Raw genomic sequence first — 12056 nt, 5'->3', positions numbered from 1 at the left:
ACCTATTTAAATATAAAATACATTATTTTATTAGGAATTTGCTGCGAACAAACAAGCAATTTATCAGCTGTTCATGAAACTTGCAAATTATTACTGGATTTGCGTTCGCGTACTATTTGGATATTTTTTCAAAGATAGCGAATTCTTAGAAATTAAATTACTGGAGAGTTGCTGGCAAGTTACTGGATAATTTGTAAACAAACACAACTATTATCTAACATGTAAAAATCACAATAAGCGTAATTGAACGAACTTGATTTTACGGTAGGATAAACAAAAAACTCATAAAATTCAACTACCAAAAAGACGAGTGATGCAAGTTAGGCGGCGAGATTGAACAGGCAGGTTGCGATAAAATAGAATGTAAGCCATTACTGATAAATATCAAGTCTAGAAAGCGATTCAGCAGTTATACAAGCCATTGACCTGAACTAATCCTATCCCTAGTAAATTATCAATAATGTAAGATTCATAAGAACTATTAATATTCGAGGATGTTAAAAGTGTGTCATTATTCAAAAAATGCCAATTTAGATTACTTAAATTGAAGTCTCAAAGAACACACAATTGATCATTACCAACGACACGGTGAATGGCAATCAGGTTTTTCGACGTGAGATCTGTATACTTAAAGCATCATTACCAGCTGGAGGTATATAAGAGGTGCAGAGATAAAGAAAGCTGTGGGCACCACTCACCCGAACGCAAAGTTGGTCGAGGAGCGTATCTTCATCCTGCAGAGGGATAGTTGTAGCTTGGAGGTTACTCCGTACGGCTATCAGCACACCGCCTGCTCTGCTGAGTCCAGTCCTATTAACGTCCCTGTCCTTACGGAATACGGTAAACAGTTTCATATCAAAAAATTCAGCATCGAAAAAATTTGTGTTAAGCCAGGACTCAGTAATGACAAAAGCATCGTATTCCAAAAGAGAACTATGGGCGCATAGGCGATGAACCAACTAATCTTGCTGCGGTTGTTTCCCCGTTAGCTTGAATCATATGTCCGAAGGTTACGTGACCTTACTGGACAAGAAAGGGCGTAGTTAGTTCGAACGGAATATTCCCTGCCGACTAGAAAAGTTTAATAAAAACAAGTAGGAGCAGCGCTGTCTTCGGCTATGCCGAAGGCTTCATACCTTTCATGAACATCTGCAAATTTTACTTTGACAGATTACTGCTTTTGAATACATCTGCATACATCGATAGAGGGGTTACATACTTATATAAAAAATCGCATCTAAACAATCAGAGGTATGGAAGATATACTTTATATGACACCAATCTAAGTGATTTTTACCGCTATGTGATCGGTATGTAAACCGGTAACACAATTTATTGGGTTTAGTTTCGTACATAAAGGAGATACATGGCAAAAACTGGTATCTTAACAATCAGTGCTATAGGAGATAAAGCTTATACAGCATAGATTTTGACGATTTTCTCAGTAGACTTTGTATTATTATTTATAAAATATCTTACGAAATTTATCGGTTTTAGCTATTCAAATAAAGGAGTTTTACAGTAAAATCCCATATCTGAACAATCAGATGTTTGGAAGATATATGTTGTAGTCATCCGATCCTTGTTATTTTCACTGTAAGTATTCTGTTAATAATGAGTGAAAATGGTGCGAAATTTCATGTTCCTAGCTGCATAAATGGAGGAGTTATGATAAAAGACCTCATATCTGAACAATCAGTTGTATGGGGGCTGCAGGTTATAGTGACCCGATCTTTGTTATTTTCGCTGTAAGTCTTCTGTTGATAATGAGTGAAAACAGCGCGGAATTTCATGGTCCTTGCTACATAAATGGATGAATTATAACGAAAAATCTCATATCTGAACAATCAGTTGTATGGGAGCTATAGGTTATAGTTACCCGATCTTTTTAATTTTCACTGTAAGTTTTCTGTTGATAATTATTGAAAACAGTGCGGAATTTCATGTTCCTAGCTATATAAATGGAGGAGTTATAACGCAAAATTTTATATCTGAACAATCAGTTGTATGGGAGCTATAGGTTATAGTGACCCGATCTTTGTAATTTTCACTGTAAGTATTCTGTTGATAATGGGTGCAAGTATTGCAAAATTTCATGTTCGTAGCTGCATAAATGGAGAAGTTATAATGAAAAATCTCATATCTGAACAATCAGTTGTATGGGAGCTATATGTTATAGTGGTCCGATTCTTCCGGTTCCGACAAATGATTAATACATTATAAAAATACACCCACCTACCAAATTTGATCCGGATATCTCGAAAACTGAGAGACTAGATTGCATACAAACAGACAGACAGACGGACATGGCTAAATCAACTCAGCTCGACGTTCTGATCATATAAGTATACATTTTCATGGGTCTATCTCTTTTTGTTCTGGCACTTACAAACATCGGACCAAAGTTATAATACCATTTCATGCTCATGAAAGGTATAAAATTATAAATATTTCAAGTCCTGCTCGGATTCACAATAAAACTTGTGTTACACTTTACTAGCTTTTAAACTTCCGATTAATACTTATTGACTCTGCTGCTTGCCAAGTGATAAAGGCCGACAAAGCAGAACGGAAGTCTAGGGTTACTTTGATATACGTGACAGATTGGGGTTAATATCCCTAGAGCAACACCGAAAATAGTACCACTGCTGAAGCTGTGTTTAGCAAGCACATGCGGGAGCTTTTATTTTGTTTTCTCTTTTAGCAAGTGCACGGACCAGAATATGGGGTGATATAGATATAAGAGGAAAACAACTTTATATTTAGGTAAATGAAAAGTGGGGGGAAAAAATATTGCTTAGTCAATGTACAGCCGTACACTATCTTAGGTGAGAAGCCCCACGATACACCGATCGCCTTTTTACATGTGAAGATCGATGTGGTGGCTTTCACCCGCAGGTCCGTCAGAGCCGAGGTAGTTGCATAAGGGAGGATATTATTGAAAGCAACCTGCTATGTCCAGGAATACTACTTGTTGCTAGTGACCGCTCAATTTTTTAAACTAGCGAGTGGAGGGCAGTCTCCGTAGATCTGGCCTTGCTGTAAACATGTTGCGCATTAGATAAAGGGACTGTGTTAATCGATTGTCTTATATAAGTCTCCAGAAGTCTTTCCAGAGTCTTGACTAGAAAGGAGGAAAGGCTGATAGGCCTAAAATCGCTAGGTTTAACATGAGAGGCTCTGTCTGCTTTCGGTTTTAACACTGCCTGGACTTCTGTCCAGACTCCGAAAATGTAACCGAGTTTTAGGCAGCTGGTGAAGATGGTTTTAAGTCATGGCTTTGTATTGAAAATGACCATAAAACTGTTTACCAACTACATATTTACTTTCTAAGCAACAAAAGTTGCCTCTAAAAACTACGCATCCATCAACCCTTCTCATTAGTGGCACACTTTTTGAATCACCTAGTGTGTTAAGTGTAAGCGTCTCTGCTTACAATTCTTCTCTCTTCCTTGCTTGAAGATTAATATTCTTCAAATTAGTGCTAATCAGTTAATCTCGAGTCAAAAGCATGCTTATTGAAATGTTACATGTGGTACATACTAAGAATAAATTTAACATTACTAAATCGAATTTCGAGCGATTTCTTTCCTTATTAAGTTTATATATATATATTTTTTTTTTTGTTACAGATAAATCCAGTACAAAACTGTCAACATTAGTAAAATAGGACATTAGGAAAAATGCCAGCGGAAACGAAAACTGCCACCGCTGCTACCGAGGCTGATACGCCTTCGAAGAATAAAAAAGCGAATACGACCGGAAAAGCTGGACTGGCACGTGTCACGTTGCTTGATGGCTCTCTGCTTGATGTCACAATCGATGTGAGTAGCCTATGAGTTTAGATTTTTAAAAACCAAACCACTATCTTTTCGATACAATTTACAGCGTAAAGCCAAAGGCCGCGACCTGCTTAACACCATTTGTGCTGGGCTTAATATTGTGGAAAAAGACTACTTCGGTTTGACTTATGAAACGCCCGTAGATCCACGCACCTGGTTGGATTTGGATAAACCAGTTTCTAAGTTTTTCCGTAGTGATCCTTGGGTGCTACAATTCGCAGTGAAATTTTATCCACCGGAGCCTGCACAGTTGCAAGAGGACATTACTCGCTACCAGCTATGTCTGCAAGTGCGTAACGATATCCTCGAAGGTCGTTTGCCATGCACATTCGTCACGCATGCTCTGCTAGGTTCGTACCTAGTACAATCGGAGATGGGCGATTATGACCCGAAAGAGATGCCCGATCGCCGTTATTTGAAGGACTTTAAAATAGCACCAAACCAAACACCAGAGTTGGAGGACAAGGTCATGGATTTGCACAAGACTCACAAGTTTGTATTTTGCTTTCGTTTGATTGGGTTTATACGGGACAAGTTTATTTTAAACTTCTAGGGGCCAAGCACCTGCTGAAGCAGAATTGCATTACTTGGAAAATGCCAAGAAACTAGCTATGTATGGGGTAGATTTGCACCCGGCCAAAGATTCGGAGGGTGTTGACATCATGCTGGGTGTCTGCGCATCGGGGTTGCTTGTGTACCGAGACAAGTGAGTACTGTTTGTAAGACTTTTATTGCGTTTATGTCTAACAGATGTTGGTTGGCTATTGTTCTATTCAGATTACGAATCAATCGCTTCGCATGGCCCAAGATTCTCAAGATTTCTTACAAGCGTCATCACTTCTATATCAAGATACGTCCCGGGGAATTTGAGCAGTATGAATCCACTATTGGCTTTAAATTGGCCAATCATCAGGCAGCTAAGAAATTGTGGAAGTCATGTGTGGAGCACCATACATTCTTCCGGCTTATGACGCCCGAACCACCGACCAAAACATCACTGTTCCCTCGTTTCGGCTCAAAGTACAGATACTCAGGGCGCACTTTGTATGAAAGTAAGCGGAATCCAATTGATCGTACAGCGCCGAAGTTCGATCGGAGTTTGTCTGGTAGACGTTTGACATCGAGAAGCATGGATGGTATGGTTATCTATAGAAGCTTTTAAAACGGAAGGAAGTGAAGTACTAAAATATTTGTAAAATTTAGCTCTCGCAATGGCCGAGAAGGAGAAAGATGCTCAGAAACGTCACACCATGGGACATCCACCAGAGCATATTCCCGATTTTGATTCACCACGTAGTCGAAGTCCATTGAAAAAGGATAAGAAAGAGAAGGTACATTTTTCGTTTTAATCTCAAAAAACTCCCATTTTTAGGGGATAATTTTTGTCTAAAATCTGTTCTCCAGAAGAATATTTTGTTTATAATTTCATTTTATTTTTTAAAATTAACTGACAACATTTATTTCCTTCCTTTTTCTCGGTTTGTTTTCTTTCTGTAATTAATACCTCACAAATTTTCCCAAAATCACTAACAACAACAAAACATCAACCAATAAATCGTCGCACACCGTAAATGTAATGTAATAAAAACAACAACACACTGAAAACTAAAACCGAAAATCTAAAATGTGCGCACTCTCCTTAACTTTAAACGCCTTTTCTTTTCGACGCCTTTGCAAAAATCCTAATAATGGTTTACGAAAAATTAATATGCTGCAAATAAAAAAATGGCAAAAATTAAAAAAAAAAACGATAAATATTTGTAAATGATTGTTTCTCATTAACATTTAATCCCAACTAACCAACTAAACTCTTGATACCATGCACAAAACACCAACACCAACAACAAAAACAAAACAACCACAAATATTTGATCCGAAAAAACTCCAAATCGTAGTTGAAACGTGAATCGAGCACTGGTACAGCTTCCGCCTCTTCGCAGAGCTCACTCGAAGGCGATTATTCGACCCATACCGGTGCTGATGTGGCAGCCGGCGAGTCAGCTTCGGCCGTCGCCTATTTTGGCAAGGATCAGGTTAATTTCATTTTCAACAGTCAATTTCTATATCTCCATATTTACTATAGCTATTATCGTATACATACATACATACATAAATACAATAATTTTCTTGAACTCAGTTCCTTAAGTAAGAAGTTTTTATTGCCTTATTTCCTTCTTTATTTATCTATTTTAATTAGTTGTTATGTATTTTTTGATCTCAGCTTTATGTGTCTTGTTATTTTACATTCTTGTCACTCAGAGTCCTTGAATCAATCAAATCAGTATTATTGATATTTGGTAATTGGTGTCGAATTTGTTCGATAATTTAACGCTTTACCTAGTCAGTACGCTTTAAAAAAGAATTTTTGCTTTAGCCTAAGTCAATTTACAAATGAATTCAAGCATATATGAACCCAAAATATTTATTCTGTACTTACCTATGTACATACATAAAATAGTCTCAAATGTGATACATTTTAAAATAAAAAAGCCTTTTTCCTTAATTTTAAGGTACAAGGCTACATAGCGTACCACCAAATTAATGAATAAGCAACCATTATTTTAAAGTTAACCACATCTGAGGCTATTTTAAGTAGGTAAGTAAAAGTTTTCCATATGTATGTAGTTGTAGGGCTGCTCAAATAAGGGTAGTGTGGTACAATCTATTTAGTACGATTCACGTTGCTTTCATTCTTTACTGTGTTTAGGAAGAAACTCCAGAAATGGGATTTTGGAATTATAATGCATTGCGGTACGAGACATTTCTAAAGCTTCGAATCCGAACATACAATTTTGTTTTTAGAATAAAAACACAAAACACCTTTTAATAGTTTTATTTAAAGCCAAAGAAAGGGAAAAAGCTTGAAAAATAATGCAAAAATGTAAACTCACAATATATTCAGTAGCGAGAATATATGTAAATAGGAAAAGGGAATTTCAGCAAGTTCTAGCTACTCTCCTTTGTTTAAAAAATGTTTATTATTTTTTAATGAAAATATAACTTCCTGTCTAAAAAAACACGTAAATCAAAATTTCAAACTGTGTAGAACATTTATAAAAATTCGACGAATTTTAACAAATGTTGATCAATATTTTAAACGTTTTGATCAGATTTTCTAGAGTTATTTTGAGTTAAGCAGTTTTGTAGCCTCTTAAATTTTAGTATAATTAAGTGCAAGTTTAAAGTGTCTGCACTCACCCTTGATTTTTGTATATTTTTGTATGGAGAAAATGAGCAACACTTTCTACAAAAAAAAAAAAATTACCAAAAATCAACGGTAAGTCCTAACTACTTAAAATTTGCACATTGAATTGAATTGGCTGCAAAACCGTACGGCTCCTCTTTGGAAAAGCCTTAAGGCGCTGGCCCAATGCAGGCTTGCTTTGCGTGCCTTTGCTGACTTTAGTTTGCTTTGATTCAGTTTGAAAACTTGTTTGGCCGAATGGCGGCTTGAAACGCTGTCAAAGTAACCAGCTGGCTGGTTGAAAAGTCAGTGTCTGTTCCCTTAACCTTGATTTTTATTATCCTAGAAAACTCTAGAATATGTATCAAAAACTTTCAGATTTATTTATAAGTTAATGCGAAATAATGTTTGTATTTAAAAGAAGTGGTAATAATGATACACGCATATGTATATCTACATTTACTAAAAAAACTATAACTTAAAAAAGCGATTTACTTGAAGAAAAGAGCTATAGAAGTTTTTTCCTCTCGTGTAAAATTTGTAAAAGTGAGCAATTTTGGAATTTTTTACTATAATATAACGATATGTTTAATTTCATTTCGAATTGCTTTTTTTTTTAAATTAAGTAAGCAAATTTTTGTTTGAATTTATGTTTTTTGAACAGGAACATGCCTCTTTGTCAAAAGCCTACAAAACGCTTTCAAATAAAACATTTGTCTATTTAAAACTTTGAGGCGCTTAAAGCAAATGAAGAAAAGCTGCCATTTGGCCAGCCTTTATACGTTTTAGTATATTCCAAATAATTTTTAACAATTCTCGCAGCGAAGCAAGCAAAGTAAGCTTGCATTGGGCCGGTACCTTTATTTAAGTATTTGGCCACACTTTCAATATAATCAGGCGATTCACAAGACGTTTAATAGCGTCGTAATATCTTAAGTCTTAAAATGTTTCTAAATATATAACTAAATGATTAAAATGGTTTTGGGGATAGTTTGTGTATGATAAGAGCTAATTATATATTTTCTATCAGTTCAAAAACATTTCGGTGTAGTTAAAAATCCTTCAAAACGACACTGAAAATAAAATCTGCGTAAATATAAAGAAAACTTGCGTAAATCTTACGAAATTTTTCGTCATTTTGAGCCACGAAAGTTTTCGTTGATTGTACAAAACCGTTTTCGTACAAAATATGAGGCAGCAGATCTTTAGTACATTTTACGAATGTATTCGTACTATTTACTAAAGAATTTCGTGTTTTTTTACGAAATTTTTGTAAAATGCACAGAAATAATTCGTATATTTAACGAAATTATTTTCGTAAAATCTGCGCTAGCTTCTGGTGAAATAAAGCACACCGATTATTAATTATTTGAAAATCTTGAAAAGTGATTCAATATAAATTTTTTCGATACAACTCATAATGATTTTGTTCCTGTTTTAAAGAAAATAAATCAAAATTTTTGGTTAAGCAGAAATACACAGACATTAAGTTTTGTCGCTTACATTATTTTCTTCTTAAGTGTTTGTTTGCTTGTTAAATATCAATGTAAATATGCTAAACAGCTATTATCTCAAATTACTCGTCTGAATGTTGAATTTCTTATTTCCGTCCCAATTGATTTGAAGGTCCAAAAATATTCCAATTCATATACATACATACCAGAGATGGGCGAGGGATATCGACAGGCAGGATCTTTAAAATTTGGGGACGGACACTCCCGATAAAGAAGCAAATTCAGTAGGTTAGGTTAGGTTGAAGTGGCTGCCAGTGACCCCACTACCACACATAGGCCCTTGATTGTGGGCCCGTTGTGATAACACGCGGATCGTTAGAACCCTCCTACTTAAACCATCGTGTGGATTTCGCGAAACCCAGAAGTTGCCGTATGCCTACTTCGGCTATGTCGGTTAGGTCCTCAAAGAATCCTGAACCCATAAACTTTTGTCTTCTTCTACAAAATGCGGGACAATCGCATAACAGGTGCCGCAAGGTTTTTGGCTCTTCTTCATTTCTGCAGCTTCTGCAGAAGTCGTTATGGGGGATCCCTACCCTCTCCGCGTGCCTTCCAATAGCAACATGGCCTGTTAGCAGACCCACAGCTGCTTCGTGTTGTTGCAAGTGGTGAGGCTATCCCACCTCTTCCTTGCTAGTTTAAGAGACAGATCCCTTAGAATGAGCTTACAGGTAGCAAGCGGCATGCCTAATCCCTTCCAGGCCCGCGAAAGTGGAGCGGATGTGCCCTCTCTTGCAAGTTCGTCCGCCTTTTCATTGCCTGGTATGTTCCGGTGACCCGGAACCCATACAAAGTGAAGCGCAGACTGCTCAGCCATCTCGTTTAGAGATCTACGACAGTCCGCTACGGTTTTTGAACTGCATGTGACCGAGTCGAGCGCTTTGAGTGCGGCCTGACTGTCTGAGTAAATGAAGATATCGTTATAAATGACTTCTCTTGTACGTAGGTGTTCAACCGGTTCCTGTATAGCAGCGACCTCAGCTTGAAAGACGCTGCAGAGATTGGGTAAGCGAAAACATATTTCCAGCCCCAGGCGCGCTGAGAAGACCCCCCTTCCTACCTTGCCATCTAGCTTAGAGCCATCGGTGTAGAGGTAGAGTGATCCATTTTTATCGGGAGCCCCTCCTGACCAGAATTTTTTATCTGGAATGGAAATCCTATACCTCTTTGTGAAGTTCAACCTTCGTGCACAGTAATCCGTGTCCGGTATATATACGTTCTTTAAGATTGCGGTGTGGCCTTCCTGAGTGTCCCTCCAGCCTGGTAGTTCCCTCAACCTCAAGGCGGCACACCCCGCTGATTGTTTTCCAACAATTTCAATTGGCAAAATATCGAGCAGCACGCGCATAGCCTCCGATGGAGTTGTGCGCAGAGCCCCACAGATGCAGAGCATCGCAGTACTTTGCACCTTTTGGAGTGCTTCAGTTGTAGATTTCCTGTTGAGACTTGGCCACCATAACAATACCCAGAAAATTCAGTAAATCTTCCTTAAAAACGTTGTTACATACAAATACATACATGAAAGTAGCACGTTTTTAATACATATTGAGACGAAAGAAAACAACAAAGCAAAACAAATAACCAGAAGATATCAGCCCTCACAGTATGAAGAAAGTAGAATTTTCGAGTAAGAGTACAATTCCACAAAAAGCTTTTCAGGCGTTGTATAGCTGAATTGTATAGCTGAAAGCCTGAAAAGCGCGGAACACTTGAAAAGCTTGTTGTGGAGTAGTACTATAAGTGTGTTACAACCGAAAATTGTTTATAACATCTTTTCTTTAAATTAAATTAAATTAATTAAACATGATTTCAGCATAAAATACTATGCAGATATGCATTTATGTATGTAAATGTACTGTAATATTATATTCCGTCGCCTACACTTATGCTAAGTGTTTGGCCGAGCTTTTCCACGAATTTGTGGTGTGCGCCCTAATGGTATAACACAAATGGAGTGATCTACAATTTTACGCCGTATCAGAACAGCTTTTTCAAGGCAGAAATATACTCGGAGGTTTGCCACTGCCTGCCAAGGAGCGGCCGGGAAAACTTTTTCCAATTTCGATGTTGCTCGGACCAGGTCATAGGGAGTGGTAGCCCGAACCTATAGAGACCACTTCTATTTCTATAGAGATTACTTAAAACTGTTTCAAACATATTTAAAAAAATAAGTGTATTAATAGCCATATGGACTTAACACAAGTTATTGTTTCTAAGCATAATTTAAACATTAAAAAATAAGACTACATATATACATAGTATTTAATGTGCATTTTCGTTCAAATAGTAGATTTTTAAATAAAATGTTTTAAACATAACATTCAAAATTAGTTTGAAAGCCATGAACATTTTACTTAGTGATAGATATTGGGGTCCTAAAACTTGAGTGAAAGGATGGGCGGGCTCGGGATTGAACATTTAGCCCCGCGCCCATCTCTAATACATACATACATAAAATATTGTACCCCCTCCATAGCTCTACATTACAAAGAGGTTTGAAATGATAAGAAAGTATTAAAATTGGAGCAGGGAGAACATTCCTTAAAAATGGAAAAATACACTCTCGTACATGTACACATTTTGATGTTTTTATAACTAGAATAGCTGCACATACATACCTACATATTACACTTGTACTTAGATCGATCATTTATCACACCCACATACAGGTATTTTTAAATTTTTACGTACATGCATACTTCATTTTTGTGTATGTATTTTTCACTTGAATAATTATAATTTATTATCAAAAGCGTTCGGTTATGTGGTAGATATGTATGTACATACTGTATCTACGGTGTGCTTGTGAAGTAAAAAATTTAAATCTGGCAATGCTACTGTAAATGAGGAGTTCCATAACAAAACGCGTTTACCTTTTCAGTTCGACATATTAAATATATATATATTAACCGATTTTAATCAAGGGGGTTTAATTAAGAGCTAAGATATTGCAAAGCTATTCTGCTATTTTCATTCCAATTTATTAGGCTAATCGCGATACAAGCAACAATCCTCAAGTCCATGACCTTTCCAGCCAAATCGAGATAGATATTAAAGAAAATTCAAAAGATTCTTTGGCCAAATTTTCAAAATCTGGTTTTACGTCAGTTAAAGCCGTTCGTAACAGTTCTGTTAAATGTTGGTTTGTCAATAGGAACGTTCGTTTAAAATCTCCAGTAAAAAATGTCCAACATCGAAACTCCGGCCAAATGTAATCTGTTGTCTTGCAAGAGAAAAATATCAAAAATAGTACGCGAACAGAAAGTGTGCAGAAACTTGCAAGTTAGACGAACAGCTGATAGAAATTTTGTTTACATTCAACAGTATAAAATGGAAAACATAAGAAAACAAATCCTTATCCTGACACAGTTCACTGACTAAACGAATAATGACTTACTTCTTACCAGTATAACACTGGACCACAAATTTCAACTTTTTCTCTTTACCAGAAACGCCGTTATGAAATTCTTATGTAAAATCACCCCCTGATTCCGAAAATCAAGGTTATTTTTAATT

General features: G+C 36.6%; 1 protein-coding gene across 7 annotated transcripts in view; it reads left to right on the top strand.

The window, feature by feature from the left end:
- LOC118744885 (protein 4.1 homolog) overlaps positions 1-12056 on the top strand; it is a 131501-nt gene that overhangs the window by 98238 nt on the left and 21207 nt on the right. For 6 of the 7 annotated variants that reach the window (XM_036478295.1, XM_036478294.1, XM_036478296.1 and 3 more), the window contains 6 exons: positions 3633-3824; positions 3889-4334; positions 4396-4548; positions 4620-4978; positions 5046-5173; positions 5738-5875. In XM_036478295.1, coding sequence (XP_036334188.1) covers positions 3684-3824; positions 3889-4334; positions 4396-4548; positions 4620-4978; positions 5046-5173; positions 5738-5875 — 1365 coding nt within the window. In that variant the 5' untranslated portion in view covers positions 3633-3683. The remainder of the gene's footprint in view (positions 1-3632; positions 3825-3888; positions 4335-4395; positions 4549-4619; positions 4979-5045; positions 5174-5737; positions 5876-12056) is intronic. The other variant, XM_036478297.1, reaches the window with a different exon arrangement.

This window comes from Rhagoletis pomonella, unplaced genomic scaffold, assembly GCF_013731165.1.
Source record: "Rhagoletis pomonella isolate Grant_MI unplaced genomic scaffold, Rhpom_1.0 Rhpom_scaffold_00008, whole genome shotgun sequence".
NCBI lineage: Eukaryota > Metazoa > Arthropoda > Insecta > Diptera > Tephritidae > Rhagoletis > Rhagoletis pomonella.
This window is presented reverse-complemented; position numbering and strand designations above follow the sequence as displayed.